Source organism: Talpa occidentalis, unplaced genomic scaffold (genome assembly GCF_014898055.3).
Source record: "Talpa occidentalis isolate TD23 unplaced genomic scaffold, MPIMG_talOcc4v2.1, whole genome shotgun sequence".
NCBI classification, from domain to species: Eukaryota; Metazoa; Chordata; class Mammalia; order Eulipotyphla; family Talpidae; genus Talpa; species Talpa occidentalis.
This window is the reverse complement of record NW_026555331.1, coordinates 144,571,118-144,588,411: the sequence shown is the minus strand read 5'-3', so window position 1 is coordinate 144,588,411 and position 17,294 is coordinate 144,571,118. Positions and strand designations below refer to the sequence as shown.

The following is a 17,294-nucleotide window of genomic DNA, read 5'->3' as shown; positions in this document are numbered from 1 at the left end:
TCCAACCCATTCTCTCCCTCTCCTTCGAAGTGGAAGTCTCCCCTTGTTTTTCTTTTGCTAGAGTATTTTAAGACAAATCTTAGAATATCATTTAATCAATAAACATTTTTATTCTACTTCTGGAAAGGAATTTTTGTTTACTAATTATTTAACTATTTTTTAATAGAGATAATGCTGGCTTATATTGTTGTTTGGATTTTGGAAATCTAGGATTCCCCCCCTCCAGTGGTATTATCCACCACCAGAGCACCCACAGTCTATCACCGTAGTCCACTGTTTTCACCACACCCCATTTTCTCATTGATTAAAATGAATGATTCCTCAATTTTTTTGTTTGTTTAAATATTATCTTTTTAGTAATTTTTGAAATGGGATATATGACCCAAAGCTGCCATTCTGTGGACTGTCCCTAAGTCTCTTTCATGTGTAAATGATTGTCTGCCTTATTTCTTATTCCACTTATTTCGCTAAATAAGTTAGGTCACTTTACCTGTAGAATTTCCCATGTTTTTAGTTTGGTTGATTGTATCCTCATCCTCATGTTTTCCAATGACTTTCCTTCTTGTCTGTATTTCATGTAAAATAATATTTAGATTCAGATTTAATTTTTTTGTGAAAAGACTAGATGGGTGATGTGTGTTTTATTGTACTGTTTTCAAAGAAACATGACACTGGCTTATTCATTTTTTTGTGATTTAAGATCTATCAGTCAGTTTCAGGGCCTGTCACCCAAGCACACCTATCATGGCATCACTGCTGGCTCTTCACCTGTTTTTTAGCCATGGAAGATTATTCCATGAATCTGCTATTTCATTAGCATTTGCCAAAGGGTGGTTCTCTAATTTTCACTTTACTTTAAAGCTATATTTATTTCTATGAAGAATATTTCCCCTTATCACAAGTAAGTATGTGGCCAGTATTTGTTTATGTCAATTTTCAGAATAAATTAGTATCTTAGCAACATTTATAGATGGCTATGATTAGTAATGGTGGTGGTAGTTTTTTTTGGAAGTATGATTTCAAATTATGAACTTATATGTGGTGTACATACGTGTGTATATGTGTGTGTATGTGTGTGTGTGTGTATATATATATATATATATATATATATATATATATATAGCCACCATTATATTCTCTCTCTCACACACACACATACCTCCCCATATTGTTCCATTTTTGACATTTGGAACCACTTTCAAGGGGCTCCCATCTTCATTTTTCATGAGTGATAAGCTTTTGGATAGCCTTTTTGGTTTCAGGAATAACACCATGTCCCAGAAACATCTTGTGCTTTTCCTATCCATAGATAGAACCAACCATTTCTCTAAGGAGTCTTGGCTACTTTTAATGGGAAATGGTATTTTCAGTTCATCCACGGTCTGGATGCTAAACTCCAAATTTTTTCTCATCATGCACCATTTTATTGTCTCCTGTCAATAAGGACATTGTAACAAGAAGGAGAGCTAACATTTATTGAATGTTCTATGTGTTAGAAAAACTTTTGTTATTCAATATTTAGTGTTGAACCCAGGGACTCTGGTTCTGAGAGCCAGGATTGTCATGCTATGCCAGCTACCTTACTGTCTTACTGCTGCAAGCAATGTTGAATCTTATCTTTAAAAATTTTGGTGGTCCTCCTCCTATGTCCAAAGCCATTGATTAATTTTATCAATTAGCTACATTCTATTTAAAACCTGTGTATAATGGACTTGGGGGAGGGAGGCAGGATAGTAGTAGCTTAGAGCTTTAGCTTATGAGTCAGCCAACTTGGATTCATAACCTTGCTCTGCCCTTTTTCAGAACTTGTATCATCTTGAACAACTTAAACACTTCAATTTTTGGTCTGCAAAGTATAAATAATAACAGCACTTAATTCAGAGGGTTTTCCTAAAAATTGAGCTAAAAAACAAACAAAAAAGCATGTAGAACATCACCTCGCTCATTGTAATCATATTAAAGTTAGCTCTTCTTTTTCCTTCTTATTGACTTTTAGGAGTACAGGGTATCAAGTGAAGCTGAACAATACCGATGACAATCCTGTCCAGTCCTATTGAGGTCAGGACAGACATTATTGATCCCTGAGCCATTTGTGTTCCAGTTAAAGAGGATGAGATTGCCAATGGAAAGGGTAGAAGGAACAAGAATAGGGAGGGGGGGCTTAGCCTGGCATCCATTGTGCTTCCAGGACACCTTGCTCACTAGCATGATGACTGTCCTATGGGATAGAGTCAAGACCTATTTATTTATAGAATGAAAGAACAGAAGAAGACTTGGTGAGTATCCACTCCCAGAAAGTGAAAAGAGGAAAAGTGTCCTGGAAAACACAGGCCAAACCATGGCACCAGAGTTGATGAAAATGGAAAGAAAAATAGGGCAGTTATTGGTAGTTAAATTCTGCAGACATTTAAAAATTAACAAGTACTGAGAAAAACTCTTATAAGGTACCAGATCATGGATGACCATCAAAACTACAGTTTGAAGAGTATGGAGCATGTAGGTGCTCCTTACACCAGTAACTTATAAGTGATGACATGGAAGCTGTGAGAGTGTTCACTGGAGACACTGGGAAATGATTAAAAAGAATTTGGAAAGTAAATAGAGAGTGCATATAAAACATTATCCCAACTTTCAGAATTTATACACATACATATAGACATACATATATACACATCATTTCTATACATAGGTATGTTTCCATTTTTATTTAAATGACACTGCTTAAAAATGACAAAGGAGAGGACACTTATTGAACTAAATAAACATTTATTTGCCACATTGAAAGATGCTCTTAAATGCTGGGAGTTTCAAAGATAAATCAGATGTTCAGCAGATGTCCATAGGGAGTATATCCATGAGTGGGGAAGTTAGACCTAAAAATCCAAATGTTTGGGCAGAGTGCGAATTCTGGAGGACTTCAGCCCCGTGCAAATCCTTCATAAAAGAGTGGTCTTCGGACATCTGGGAAGGCTTGTCTTTTTTGAGCAGTGGGCGTGTTTTAATTAGAGGAAGGGGCTGGGCAGGGAGGTTGAACCAGCCACGGTCAGGGCGGTCACCGTTGAGGCGGTGAGTGGTAAGTGCTCCCTGAGGTGCAGGTACTCCATGGAAATACGAAGCAGGATTGGGCAGTTTCAGTCGTGAGGGTGAGTGTAAGTTCCCTGGGAAATGCTTGCCCCAGAAGGATGCTGGGGAGGGCGGGGGTAGGAAGACAGATAAGGAAGGTCAACTGAGCATATTGAGAACAAATTCAGGGTCACCCAATAAGTCAGCTTTATTTGTGGTGTTTGTATCTAGACAAATGTCTGTAGGGAGGAGGAGTAAAAGAAATCGTTGTGTAGAAAAGGGTCAAAAGAGTGGACCGAAAAGAGGTGAATTAAAGCACATATTTTCCTTCTCTGTTAAAAGATGGCTGGCTCTGGGTGGATAACGTGACCAGCTGTGGAGCTGGGAGTGGTGTGAACTTGATGGTAAGGGGGCAAGAGGCTGCCTGCGTGGTTTGCTGGATTTTTCATCACCAAACTCTATGGAGAGACCTAGAAAGTAAAAGAAGATGGAAAGCAGATGGCTTTAAGACACTAAAATGAAAACCAAATTTTAAGACTCGATTCTGAATTTGTACATATAAAACTGTACCTGAAATGATGCATGTCAGCGTTTCTCCTTAGGACTGAGATGTTCGAGTAATAGTTTTGCTGGATAAACAAGTTAACGATGTTCAAATGCTAGTGCAAGCACTTGGAGCTGATGGAACAAGGCCCGTGGTACATGAATTTCTTTGTGGTATCAAATTATAGGAAAACAGAGGTGTGCTTAATAAGTGACATCATTCTACATACAAGGCGTTAACATTTATCTTTCCTAAACAGAAAAATTAAGTTTTGGAGAAATATCTGTATTAGTACATATAGATTGAACTCATTTAAAAACTACTGTACATATTCCACACTATGGATGTAGTATAGTTTATTTAGCCATTGTTTTTAATATTCTACCTACAAATATTGCTGCCACCAACTTCCTTCAAGCCTGATAAAGACATTCTTTGTGCTTTGTCTTTCTTATTATTCTTTATGGATAATCTTAAAATGCTAGAAACCCATGTCAGTGGCCAGAGATAGCCCTCAAAATTGCCTAAGCCATCTCCTTTGATTAACGCTAAAGCTTAATTAACACTTGCTAGTTGGAGATGCTGAGAACTTTTGGGAATGAGGTTTTTTTTTTTTATTCTACTTGTCTATTCTCAGGACAGCCCTTATCTGGGCAGTGCAACCTGAGTAGGGCAGAGGGAGAACCCTCTTAAAAGACAGAGGCCAAGATAATCCCTCTTATTATCCATAAGAGTTTTGTCCAGTATACAGTAGGGGAAGACTTCAGGTTAATGAAGTTATTTTCTTTTAGGTCTGCTGTTATAACTCATCCTTTGTGATCCCATAACTTGGGAAAAAATCGCTGAAGAGCAATGAGAGATAGTTAAGTCTCTTTTCCAGTTGAGTGACTCACCCATAAACATTTCTTAACAGCCCCGGAAGGAGTAACAATTATGATAAACATTTGGTTGATTGGATAATTTATTGTGGCAAGGTAATGCTGTCCTGATACTGGTACCAGAAATCAAAAAGCTTTTATTTTTTCCTTTGGATTTTCATAAAAGAATGGGCACAGAGTGTATAGGGGCGAATGCTGTTGGAATCAGAAGAACGCAGAAACCCAGAGGAGAGTACAACGTTTCACTGTCTTAATGGGGGTGGGACTTGCAATGTGACCCCTTTGTTTCACTGAATTAACTGCCCTTGATACAGGCATGCTTTGTTTTAGAAACACAGGCATAGTATTAAGAGTTTCTTGACTATATCACCAATAAGTCCACGCAATTCCTTCTTGATATAGTTTTTACATCAATCTGGGAAATGATGCTATTTTGTTTAACCCTCCCAGAAATACTGACTCAGGCAGGCGAGTGGTACTGTAGCTTAGCAAGGTTAGGTGACGTTCTTGATACAGTGAAACACAACACAGATCTATTCTCACACCCGTCTGTTCCACAACAAATTGTACTGCCTTCTGGAAGAAGCGTTTATTGGTTAGAGATACATATTTACATGTAAAGAGAAAGAAGTCTCCAGAATTGTGAGGTATGCTGTGAAATTCCATACTACTTATCTCTTGCCATTTGACTATCCGTAGGGCTGTAAGCTTACTCAGAACTCACATAGAAGCTTCCAGGTACTGTAAGTCAACCTCTGTGCTTGATCTTTGCCCCCTTCTTGTTCTGTGAGATGAAGAAGGCCTCAGATGCATTTGGCTCGGTGAGGCTCAGAAGCCCTTGTATTTGCTACATCTGTGTTTAAAAAGGCTGTTGTGTGTGTCTGTTCCCTATTAGACTGGAATTCCTTGCCTGCTCTGTTTTCGGACATCAAACCTTATTTTGATGTGTTTTTCTAATTTTGTTTCCCAAGTATGCTTGCTTATAAGAATCACCCAAAGAACTATAGTTTCTCTAATGACACTACTTGAGGAAACAGTCTTAGCCTGATCCACTAGACCTATCTCTTGAAGCGTAATTGTTGATCCCTTTCAAGAACCAAGAACTCATTAGTGTGTTCCCATAAGCACTTGGCCACTTGGCGTCCAGTGTTGCTCTTGGCATCAAATGAACCAAAACAACCAAAAAATGAGCTTCACTAATGCCCTGATTTTCAAAAAATCAGGACTCACTAAGTGTTGTGAATTATAATACTGACTCATTATTTCAACAATGATTTGAGTGCATGCTATGTGCCAGGCATCTGTGCTAGGTGCTGGGGATATTCAGCTGTGAACGAGGCAACTAACATTTATGGAAGTGCTAATCATGAGATGGATCCCAGGCTAACTGCTTCACATACCTTTTCTCCTTTAACTTCACCACTATCCTGGGAGGTAGGTATTATCACCTTCATTTTCAAATTAAGAAACTGTTATGTCACGTGTTTGATTGACTTGGCCAAGGTCACCAATCTAGTGATAGGGAGACCCAGAATTCACATGCAGGCTGTCGGTTTCCACTGACTCAGTGACCCACTCCTGGGCCGTGGAGCCTCTGCCTCACCACAGAATAGCTGCCTCCTCGCTTTGCCCTTGCTGTTTCAAAGAGTGGATCTCAACCCTAGCTCCCCAGTAGAATTGCCTGGGAAGCTTTTCAATAAGTATCTTTGCCTGGAATTTACCCCAGACAAATTAAGTGAGATTATTTGATGGGGCCCAGGTAGCAGCATTTTTGAGAGCTCTCTGGGTGATGCCAATGTGCACTGAAGGTTGAGAATCACCCAGAACATCATTACTTGCCATCAAATAGATACTGCTTCTGCCAGCCTGAGAGTTTCTAGCATTCTTCTTGGATCATTTGACTGATTGTATATTTAAGGATTACAAATCACTTTCCTTCCCTTCAAACAAACTGGAAGTTATCAAAATACAGCAGATAATTTAACAATTCAGATGTTTCCCCATAGAGGGACATGATAATAGATCCATTTAAAGAGGAATTCTGAAACTTGGTGATCTATTTGCAGGGGAAGTACAGTTGGCCCTTGAGCAACATGGGCTTGAACTAGGAGCATCACTTACATGAGGGTACTTTCTGTTGATGCTTCTCCATTCATGGATTCAACCAACCACTGATGCCTGTGCTTGAATTCCCTCATGCAAAACCCACTTTTGCAGAGGGCCAACTATAAGACACACTTGGATTTTCCACTTGGAGGCTTTCTTTGCCCCAAACACCCAAGTTCTTCAAGGGTCAACTACATAGTCAAGAGTGAGAGATGAGAATTAACCTGGGGTCTAGAATGTCCATGAGCTTTGGGCTCCCTTTACTGGTAAGATTAAGAGGCTCTAAAGACACTTGCTTTTAATCTGATGAAGGATAAAAACTTTGGAACTCATGGTGGTTCAAGAAAGTTTCCTTTACCCTTAGTGAGCATGGGCCCAACCAACTTTTTTTTTTTTCATGTTCCAAATCAACATAAAAGCTAAATAGTTTGGATTTTGCTAATTTGGATGTATTAATATAAGTACTCTGAAGGTTTTTTTTTTGGATGTTCTAAGAAAAAAGAATACCCAAAAAGGAGAACATATATCTAAGTTTATTCATGCTGTTTGAAAAATACGTTTATTAGATTTTAAGTTAAGAATTCTCTATTTCAGGTTTTCAACAATTTCTTAAATAGCTGTTACGTGGTCAGTAATGTTTTGCCTTTGTGAAGGTGGCAATCTGATTAATTAATGACGCTCCACTAATTAGACCTGTTCTTGCCCTGTCTTCAACCAATGAGTTGTGACTATTTTCTGAAAGAGGTTCTTGTCAGAGCATCTGTAGCCAATATTAATAATAAACGGTTAGTTGAAGTAATCACGATGCTGTGGTTCATAAAATTTCTAGAAAGACAAGGAAAGTAAATTGGGGGTCATTGTATTTCCCCAAATTGGAGGCACATCTATGAGGAGAAAAACTCAAGGCTACCAGGGGAGGGAAGAATTTTCTGACCCGTGGCTCACTAGGTAAGCAAAAGGAGGAGCAATTGTTGCCACCACACTGTTATAGGTGAGTCTTATCCCTGCATTTTAAAATTCAGTTGTCAGTGACAGTAGGATAGCTGGATCAAGTTCCACTGGGGTCAAGAATTATGTTATGATTACTACTAGAACAGGTCCCTACAAAAAACGAGCAGTGAAAAAAAGCAAAAAGCAAAAAGCAAAACATGAAAAATGGCCTCCTTTTTTACATTTCCACATAGGTGATCTCCATACCAGGAGATGAACTTGAACTTGGTTGGGCGGGAGACGGACCTGGTTGGGCGGGAGACTGGAGCCCCTCAGAGAATTTGGGATTCTTCCATTTTTACTGGGAGGGTTGGCAGGTATAACATGTGTTGTTATGTGAGTCCATGAGAGCCTCCGGGGTTCTAACTCCCTGCCTCTTCCGTGTGGTGGGGAGTCAGTTGCTCACTCTGAAGCACTCGACTGATCTGTCTGTGGCTTACCCATGACCGGTGGCTTGGAAGTGTCAAAGCATGAGAAGCATGCGGTCAAAAGCATGTGCCGCCTCATCTTCTACATGGTTCTGCATGGGGAGCTCATGGGCTTCCTGCCTCTGAGCTCAGGTGCGTCTTTCTTCCCCGACAGAACTCCTTGAAGGCTTCAAATCGGAAGAAGAAGAGAACAAGCTTTAAGAGAAAAGCCAGTAAAAGAGGAGCCGAAGTAAGTGTTCAACAAAATGTACCCGCCTTCCCATAGTCACCTCTGTCTGATGTTGTGTTCTGGCCCACACTTCATTTTCTGCAGTATCTCCTGCCGCTGTTTCTCTTTCACTGCACTCAAAGCACACTGGAAATTTATCTATTCTGTGTGTGTGTGTGTGTGTGTGTGTGTAACATCCTGCCACTTCAGAGTTAGCACATTTGCACTTGTCTGGAAATACTACCCCAAAGATGATGGCGCCCAAAGCTTGGCTTTATTCTCAGGGGCAAATTATAGCTTGAAGTACTTTCTTCCAAGCTTTATATGAGTGTCTAATTGAGAGTAGACCTACCGAACTAGACAGTAGGTAGATTGTTTTTGTTCTTCACTTGAAGGCTGGGGGTGCTTGGCTGTGTTGGCAGTTCCTGTTCCTTGGGCTTTGGGGTTCCTTGCAAATCATGGACGTGTGTCTCACCTGCGTTGTTTTTCTCCTTTAGCAGGAAAGCAAAGGTCGACCTTTTGTGATAAAACCTATCTCTTCTCCTCTCATGAAACCCTTGCTTGTGTTTGTGAACCCCAAGAGTGGAGGCAACCAGGTGAGTAATTTTTCATGAGTTTAACTTAGAGGCTTCGGTGATTTCAGTGTCCCAGCACCAATGAAAAGGCTGATGATGTCTGTCCTACCCCATACTAATCAGTCAGAACTAGTTAAGTCAGGACCTTTTAACTGGCATAAGTGCACCAGTTATTTTCTTGTGTAGCCAGTATGGAAAAGTTGGACTTCTCAAGCTTTAATGTGCACTTGAATCACTTGGGGACTCCTGTTAAAATGGTGATTCTGACTCAGTGAGTGTGTGTGTGTTTTGTTGGTGGGTGGAAGACATGGCTGAGAGTTTACCCAAAATACGCTGATTAGCAAGGGCTTACTGCAATCCAGAACACTTTGTTGTTAGGTCCTGATTTTACCTTTAACTGGCATAAGCGCCCCAGTTATTTATTTCACTCATCTGCTTCTGGATAAAAAGCACTGTCATCTCATCCCTTTTTGAAACTTAGACATCAGACTTTTTCCAACTTGCTTAGCTTTTATTCTGTCCATGAATCGCTGTCCTACATCGCCATCTGCTGGCAAGAAATTTCCTATAGATTTTAAGAAAGTCACTATTTTATGAAAATTCCCAACACTCTGCACGAGGGTATTAGAATGAACACATTTAGGAACTGCTTATCTCTTTAAACAATCCCTTTAAAAAAAATCCCTTCTTTTGAACACAACTTTCACAATAACTCTCTGTTTCCCTAGGCCCTTGAAAGTAGATAGGATACTGGGCATTTTGCAAAACTTTAGCAGTTGCTGGCACTATTATGATTGGTTTGAATTATTTGAGGGAATAGGCACTGGGTTCATGGACCATAACCCAACTCAGTGTCTCCTCACAGAAAAAGCTGGTCTGTGAGGGCGTTTGTTCCTGAATGATCCCTCCTCTGTGTGGCACTGTTGACCTGAGGATTCCCTTACACTTATGTCCTCTCTAACTTCAGAACTTGGCATTTTTCTTGGATACCCTCCCCCACCTGCTCACTAACATCTTTCTACATGAGTCTCACAGACCCTTCTGATCCCCTGTGACACTTCTGTGTTCACTCTGTCTCCAGCTCATACTCTCTACGAACCTTCCAGTGACATCATGATACACTTAGGGTTAAGCAGGTGTCCTGACCTTACAGTCTGGGAGTGGAGGGGTCCAGACCCTGCTCTTCCTCACACACTCACTGTGAATCCCAGTGCCCGGTGCTGTGAGTTAGATCCTTCTGGGGGTACCTCAGCAGTAGGTGGTAAGAGGAAGGGGTTTCTTGTCTGTGGACAGGCTGGCTCATATGAGTGGACTCACAGCACCATTTGTGAACAGACTTCCCAGCCCAGGGCACCCCTCCCAAGTTGGGGCAAATCAGTCAGGGGGTTGTGGGGAGAAGGGGAAGATAAAGACAGTAAATAATTTTAAATAGGAGGTTTGAGCCTCCAAGCTGTTTCTCAATACTTGGGTAAACAACCTCAGTGAAGGTGTTATTTTCTGCAAAGCTCATTCCTGGGATAATGAAAAATCATCATTTAGGTAAAATTTTAGCCTCCTAATGCTTAGGATAGGCTGGGGAGAGGGTGGAGGGGCAGTTCACAAGCCCAGTGTGAAGAGCTCCTCATCAAATAGTCCTCAAAAGATGGACGTAAGACATTTACTCGAGGAATCTGTGGGAAGTCCCTTTACACCCCTGTTGTTGGCGGGAGGGTGGAGGCAGCTGTTCTAGTCTGTTCTAGTCTGCTCTGGCTGCTCTCAAAGAACAGGAACGCAGGAATTTTTTTCTCACGGTTCTGAGGCTGGGAAGGCCATGCTCAAGGAACCCGCCAGGAGGTTGAGTTCGCTGCTCACCTGAGCAGCTTCCAGCAGCTTCGGCTCCACCACTCCTGCTGCGTGTTTCAATGCAATTCAGATGAATGCAACGTAGGTTTCTATGGCTTGTCTTGCTGCTTGACACACCTGTGCCTTTACCCTGGAACTTCTTCCTCTACAACCTGTGCAAAGAAATGGTAAACTCCTTCACCATTTTTGCCCTTGAGTGGACACCTTTGATGTACACCGTTGAGTGAAAGAGCCGAGTCTTCATTTTCCTACCACTTTGGTTTCATATTTCTAGACTTCACAAAGTTTGAGTAGCACAAGTTGAGGAAAACTAACAACTGCAGTAACCCATAGACAATAAACTGTTGAGTCCCATTTAAAAAAAAAAAAGGGTCTCCCTGGTGGCACAGGGGTTAAAGCCTCAGCGCTTTCAAGCTATCACCAGCCACTGCAGCCTGAGTTCGAGCCCCAGCCAGGGGGCTACCCACATGGACAGCAGACCTCTCCTGGCTCACCCGCTGCTCCCCTCAGCAGTGTATTTCAGTAGATCTGCCTGTTCTGTTCCCCACTCTGTCTCTGGTGAATTCTCTCACCCCCCCACACCTCTGGCCTGTACCCCAGCTCTTGTATGCATAAATAAAAAAATAAATCTATTTTTTAAAAAAAGAAACGGTCAGCACTACTCGTTTTCCCAACACTGTCCAGGCGCAGTACCAGGGAGGCCTTCATGTAATCCCCCAACTGGGCACTATGGGCTGCTGAGGCTTCTTCACAGGCATCTCTTGTCCAGCATCTGCACTGAACTAGTTTGCTCCATGTGGATAAAACTCCTCTGAGTTCCTGAATGTGTGTGTGGATGCACAGTAGGAGCCTGATACATACATGTTTATGGAATGAATTAGGTATTCCTTTGGGGTTATTAGGATCCAGTTTGAAATGACTGTGTTTTAACTCCTGTCTCCCACTGGTTTTTATTTTCCGTGGGCCTTTCTTATTGTCTGGCAGTTGTTCTTTCCATGGTCTAGATGATTCCTGTGTGATAGAAACTAGGGCTAGCGTAGTGACCTCTCAGTGTTTCGTGTACACAAGAGTTACAGAGCTTTGAGGTAGACTGAGATGCTATTTGAGCTGACTCATTCCTAACTAATCTTCCATACCTCATATCATTATCATCATATTTTCTTTTCTGAATAATCCTTAGAACTGCTGTGGAAAGCAAGATTTTTTCTGTCTTGTCCATCTCTCTATTTCTTCACCTAAAACTGTGCGTGGTCTGTAGGAGGTGAATGGATGAATCCTGTTCATTTCCCTCTAGAACAATCTGCTCTTTCTGGCAAGTTATAGTCTTCCTGTCTCACACTGTTCCCCAATACCTGAAGCTGGAAAGAATGTTCTATACCCCATGAGCAATGTCCACTCATGATTGCTTGTGAAATTCTATTGTTGGTGAAATTATAGATCCACAGCTGTAGAAGTGAGAACCCTCTTAAGGGTGTATTGGAGTTAAGTGTACACTTTTTTTTTTTTCCATTTAGACAAAACTAGATTCTTGCACTAAGCATGTGCAACTCTGAGGGTGTTTGGGACTTTTAGGAGTGACAGTTGTGTAAATGACTGAGTAGGTTTAATCTGCCAAAGAAAAAGAAAGAAATTACTCTTCCTGGTGAGTTAGTATTTGTCGGTCCATCTTCTGGTTCCATGGAATAAATTACCTCTATCAAAGCCCTAAAGTAGATTCTCCTAGAGGTAAGAGCAGCATTAACAGACCTCAAGAGTGTGTTAAACCTTTTTTATCCACCCACAAGACTGATTTAAAAAAATTCAATGCCTTCATTCAATTACTATTTTTCCTAGTAGATGTATTTTAGAAAGATCACTTTTTGAAATAATTGTGTCGTGTCTGACTGTAAAGTCTGATAGGGTAGCCTCGCAGGGCTGTGGGAGGCAGCTCCACACGTCCCCAGGACAGGATTCCAGCAGACTGCAGTGTGGAAGGAGCCTCCTAGAGGTTAGCCATGCAAAACTTGCCAGCCTTAATTAATACCCCTTCCTCAAAAGGGTAGAGATAATTAGGGTTCCAACAAACACAAATTGAAAATGAACAAAAACAATATGGTGTGGCCACTCAAACCTTTTAGAGAAATTTTAGATTAAGAAAAACAACCTTTTAATGCTTTTTATTTTTGAAAGGTGTTAATTACTTAGCATTGGGTGCCTTATTGAGAAGTGCATTCTACCATAGCTGTCCGTGCAAAGGCGTCATTAAAACCAACAATTCTATTGCTCTAGAAATCTAAAACTCAGAAGTTAATTTTCTAGTAAGTCAGTTGGAAATTTTAAAATTAATTATTAAAATGACTCTGGTGTTACCTAGAAAATATGAAGATAACCCTCTACTGACCTGCTAGCACGGTCCCAGGTAGGGAGGTAGGGAATGATCCAGTGTTTATTTTGTACTGAGTCTCTAAACCTATGTCTGAATTTTATAGGAAGCAAAATATGTCATTTGGTGGAACTGAAGGATTAGTTGTGATAATTAAGGATAGAATGTTATTCCTAATTTTATAGCAAGCACACGATAATGCAGAACTTTTAAATTATAGGCTTGGATGAAATGTGGAACAAAGGACCTGCATTGGCCTCTGTAACAACTGACATAACAATGTGATAATTATAACCTACACGTTAGCCCTCACACCCTCCAGGGTAATTTAATGAATAGATTAACAAGCAGCAAAAAAGAAAGGGACTAAAATGTACAAAGGCCTGTTTCGTGCCACATACTGTGCTAGATACATAACTATTACTGGCTCATTTAATTCTCATAATCACCCTGGAGTGTAGATATCGTCTCCTATTTTATATGCTGAACTTCTGCAACATTGTAAATGCTCCTGATCACCCAGTGAGAACGTCCAAATTAGCACTGACTCTAAATGGTGCTATTTTACTGTACTGGGGTCACTCTGCAGTGCCAGCCAGCACTGGGTAGGTGGGGAGAGGGCAGGAGGCAGACAGGCAGCTGCATCCCAGCCCCCCACGAATCTTTACTCTTTCTCTGGGCTCTCTCTGGGGTTCTCTTAGGGTCTCGCCTCTTCTGTAGTCACTCATCCTCTTGTAGCTGCTCTTCTCTGAGTGATGCCACCCTTATCGCCCTTATCTAGGCTCAGGGGTGCACTTACGCATGCGTGCACCCCCCCCCCCCGCCCCATACGCCAGGTGTCCACAATCAGGCACCCACACTCCCGAGTACCTTGTGCATTAACATAACCAAGGCCACTGGTGATAGCCACAGAGGCTAGTGGTGCAAAAGGCTTGATAATTCCATTTACCCTATACTCTCAATTACAGCACAGTGGGTATATGGACTTGGAATGTTTTAAGAACAAACAGTCATGATATCTAATAAAGGAACTATCATTATAAGCAACAGACTCCATGCAACAGATCAAATATCACTTGCTGTGGTTCATAATGACCTAAAATGAGCACTCTATTTGGTTTTTCTAATTATTTTTTTTATTTTGACATTTATCATTTTTTTAGACAATATTTGCTTCCCCCACCCCCTCAGATTGAGTCCCATAGAGTTTCCTTCCCCAAGGCACCCGGGCACCATCACCTCAGTCCCCTGGGTTCCTCCCTCCCTCCCTCTGATCCTTCTCCCACCTCCTCCCCTGCAGGATGTCTCTGGTTTATAATTGTCTGTTTTTGCTTTGTTATGTTTTGTACTGTTGTTATTATTATTATTATTATTTTACACTGATCTTATTTGGTTCCCCTATATTCCTGTTATAAGTGAAACCATCTGATATTTTTCTTTTTCCTTCTGGCTTATGTCACTGAGCATAATTCCTTCTAGCTCCATCCACGTTGCTGCGAATGGCATGAATTTACCTTTTTTGATCGCTGAATAATATTCCAATGTGTATATGTACCACATCTTCTTGATCCAGTCATCTATTTTTGGGCATTTGGGTTGTTTCCAGGTTTTGCCTATTGTAAATAATGCTGCAATAAACATAGGGTTGCAGGTGCTCTTTTGAATCACTGTTTTTGTGTCCTTTGGGTAGATCCCTAGTAGAATTGCCGGATCATATGGTAGCTCCATTTTTAGTAGACTGAGGAACCTCCAGACGGCTTTCCAGTGGTTGGACCAGTTTGCACTCCCACCAGCAATGCAGGAGAGTTCCTTTTTCACCACATCCTTGCCAGCATTTGTTGTTGCTTGATTTTTTGATATGTGCCATTCTCACTGGTGTAAGGTGGTATCGCAGCAGCACCCTATTTAAAGTTCTTTTGATGCTGTTTAATCCAAAGATGTTTCTTTCATGTCCTCTTTGCTCAGTGCACTTTGAGAAATGATCTGCACATCCGCCTAGTGTTTGCCACAGTGATTGACTCTAAAATTGTCACAATTATTTTCAACATGCCCAAAAATGTTCATGTGAGAAATGTGTGTTGTAGACACACAGATGTAGACATGGAAATTGAAAACTGCTAAAGTAAGATTTGACACCACTAAATAGAGGAATTATATGTCTATATTATCGATAACACAGAGCCATTGTCACTTTAGCTTCAGTTCCACATTTATTTCAATGAAATCATCCTTAGCTAATACCATCCACATTTCATATTATGCAGAAACAGTGAAGTGAAAATTGATGTTGAGCTGCATAAGTTTACTAACAGCTTCTTATGTGGATTTTCATGTTAGCTAATGATGGTAAAACCAACGATACTATTTATTAAGCACTTGCTGCATGCTAAAGGGTGCCATGTGCTCGTCAAACATGACGGCAAGGAGCCCTCACAGCTCATCTGAGAACTGGACATTCTTTTTTCGTTGTTGTTGTTGTTGATCTAGGTCACTCATTTTATTTTTTTTTTTTATTTTATATTCCCCATACAATTGCAACCCCGATTTTGGCCCCAATCCCTCCTTCCCCTCCCCCCACAAAGAGTGTCTCTGGTTCATAGTTGTTTGTTGATTTTGATTTTTTTCTTTCTTATAGTTATTCTTTTTCCTGGTAGAACTGGACATTCTTGTCTCTGACCAGAGGAGAGAGTTGAGCTTAATGAAATTAACAAACTTGCCCAGAATTTCACTTTAAACAGAAGTCTAGTCTGGGCATTTGATCTGTGTCTGTCAAAGGCCAAAACCCATGATTTAAATTAATTCTTTATGCTGCTTATAGTTAGATACCATTTTTGATAACAGACTCTATTTTTAAATGAACAACTAACATATGGAAATTTCTCCCTGTTTTCTTTTTTTCCCTCACAGGGAACCAAAGTTCTGCAGATGTTTATGTGGTACCTGAACCCGAGGCAAGTCTTCGATCTTTCTCAGGAAGGACCGAAAGACGCGTAAGTCTGGGAATACTCGCCGTGAAACATACTCCCTTTAGGCAAGTGAGAAGCCCTTTCCGCTTAGAGCCAAGCTTCATTTCTTCATTACTCTGTGAATTCTTTCCTGAGTGTGTCTCATCTACCTTCTCAACTTTACTCTCTTTACAACTTCATCTATCGTTTCCTTCTTGATTGGGTTAATTCCTTTCACCTAGCTTCTTAGTCGTTAACTCAGCGTTGGCGCATGATTACTTCTAGTGCCTGCAACTGTAGATGATTAGCAAGCCCGTGACCTGAGCAAGGGTCCATTGTTTCCTGTGTGTGCATGTACAAATCCGGAGATGTACTAGTCCTGGGAGTGGAGTGTTTCTGTGTGCAGAAGCACCGTATCTTTTATGAGTATGTTTGAATTAGAGGCTAATGTGCCTGTGCATTTGTGTTCACTTGAGACAGAGATTGATTAATTACACCTATAGCGTCCACACCAGAGTGGGGGGACATTTTAACTCCTACCCGATCCCTTTCCTGAACTTTGTAGAAATTTTTTGTTCCTGTTTTTGTTGGAAGTGTGGAAATTGAAGGTTTAGCTATCGGTGGCAATACCCCGGAGCTCCTCTTTGGGGTTCATGGTAGTTAAGAACAGATGTTGTCTGCCGTTGTCTGATTCTCGTTTGAACACCATGTATTTAGAGAGTTTGGATGTCGTGAACATTAGAATTTAAAGATACTAAATATTTTCAGATAAATAGCAATATCGGGGTAAAGTTCAGATAATTTCTAGAGAAATGATATTCCTGGTTGAGATGTATAATGATATATTTTAGGCATTCAGCATAACACTGAACTTAAAAGTTAATTTCTGCCATTCTCTTAATCTGTGATATTCTTTGCCACTAGAGTTTGCTGTATGACATTGGTACTTTTTCTGCAATTAAATATACTGAGGCAAATCTGCTACTCTGGATTTTGCCCTTTTGCATACTTTATTTAAAATGTTATCATTTTCGTTAGACTATAGGGAGACACTCGAAGGTCATAAAGGACATGGAAAGAAGAAAATATTTTCAGAAAAATACTGTTTCTTTTAAATTTTCTAAAAGGGAGTTATGAATAGTGTCATTCAGCAAACTTAGCAATCATGGTTCAGGAATATAAAGGGGGGGCAGGATGTCAGTGAGGCAGTCATGCCAGTTGGGTGTCCTCTCCCACCTCTGAGAAAGATTTCCCAGGATTAAGAGTGGGAAGTACTGGTCTGGAAAATCAATGGACGCAGGAAAGCTAATAAAATATAATGAGGAGAAATACAAGGACTGTTGATGGCCAATT

General features: G+C 40.7%; 1 protein-coding gene across 2 annotated transcripts in view; it reads left to right on the top strand.

Moving 5' to 3' along the window:
* DGKI (diacylglycerol kinase iota) overlaps positions 1-17,294 on the top strand; it is a 377,484-nt gene that overhangs the window by 190,754 nt on the left and 169,436 nt on the right. For both annotated transcript variants that reach the window (XM_054692700.1, XM_037514044.2), the window contains exons 9-11: positions 8,164-8,238; positions 8,715-8,813; positions 15,904-15,986. In XM_054692700.1, the coding sequence (XP_054548675.1) occupies positions 8,164-8,238; positions 8,715-8,813; positions 15,904-15,986 (257 nt within the window). The remainder of the gene's footprint in view (positions 1-8,163; positions 8,239-8,714; positions 8,814-15,903; positions 15,987-17,294) is intronic.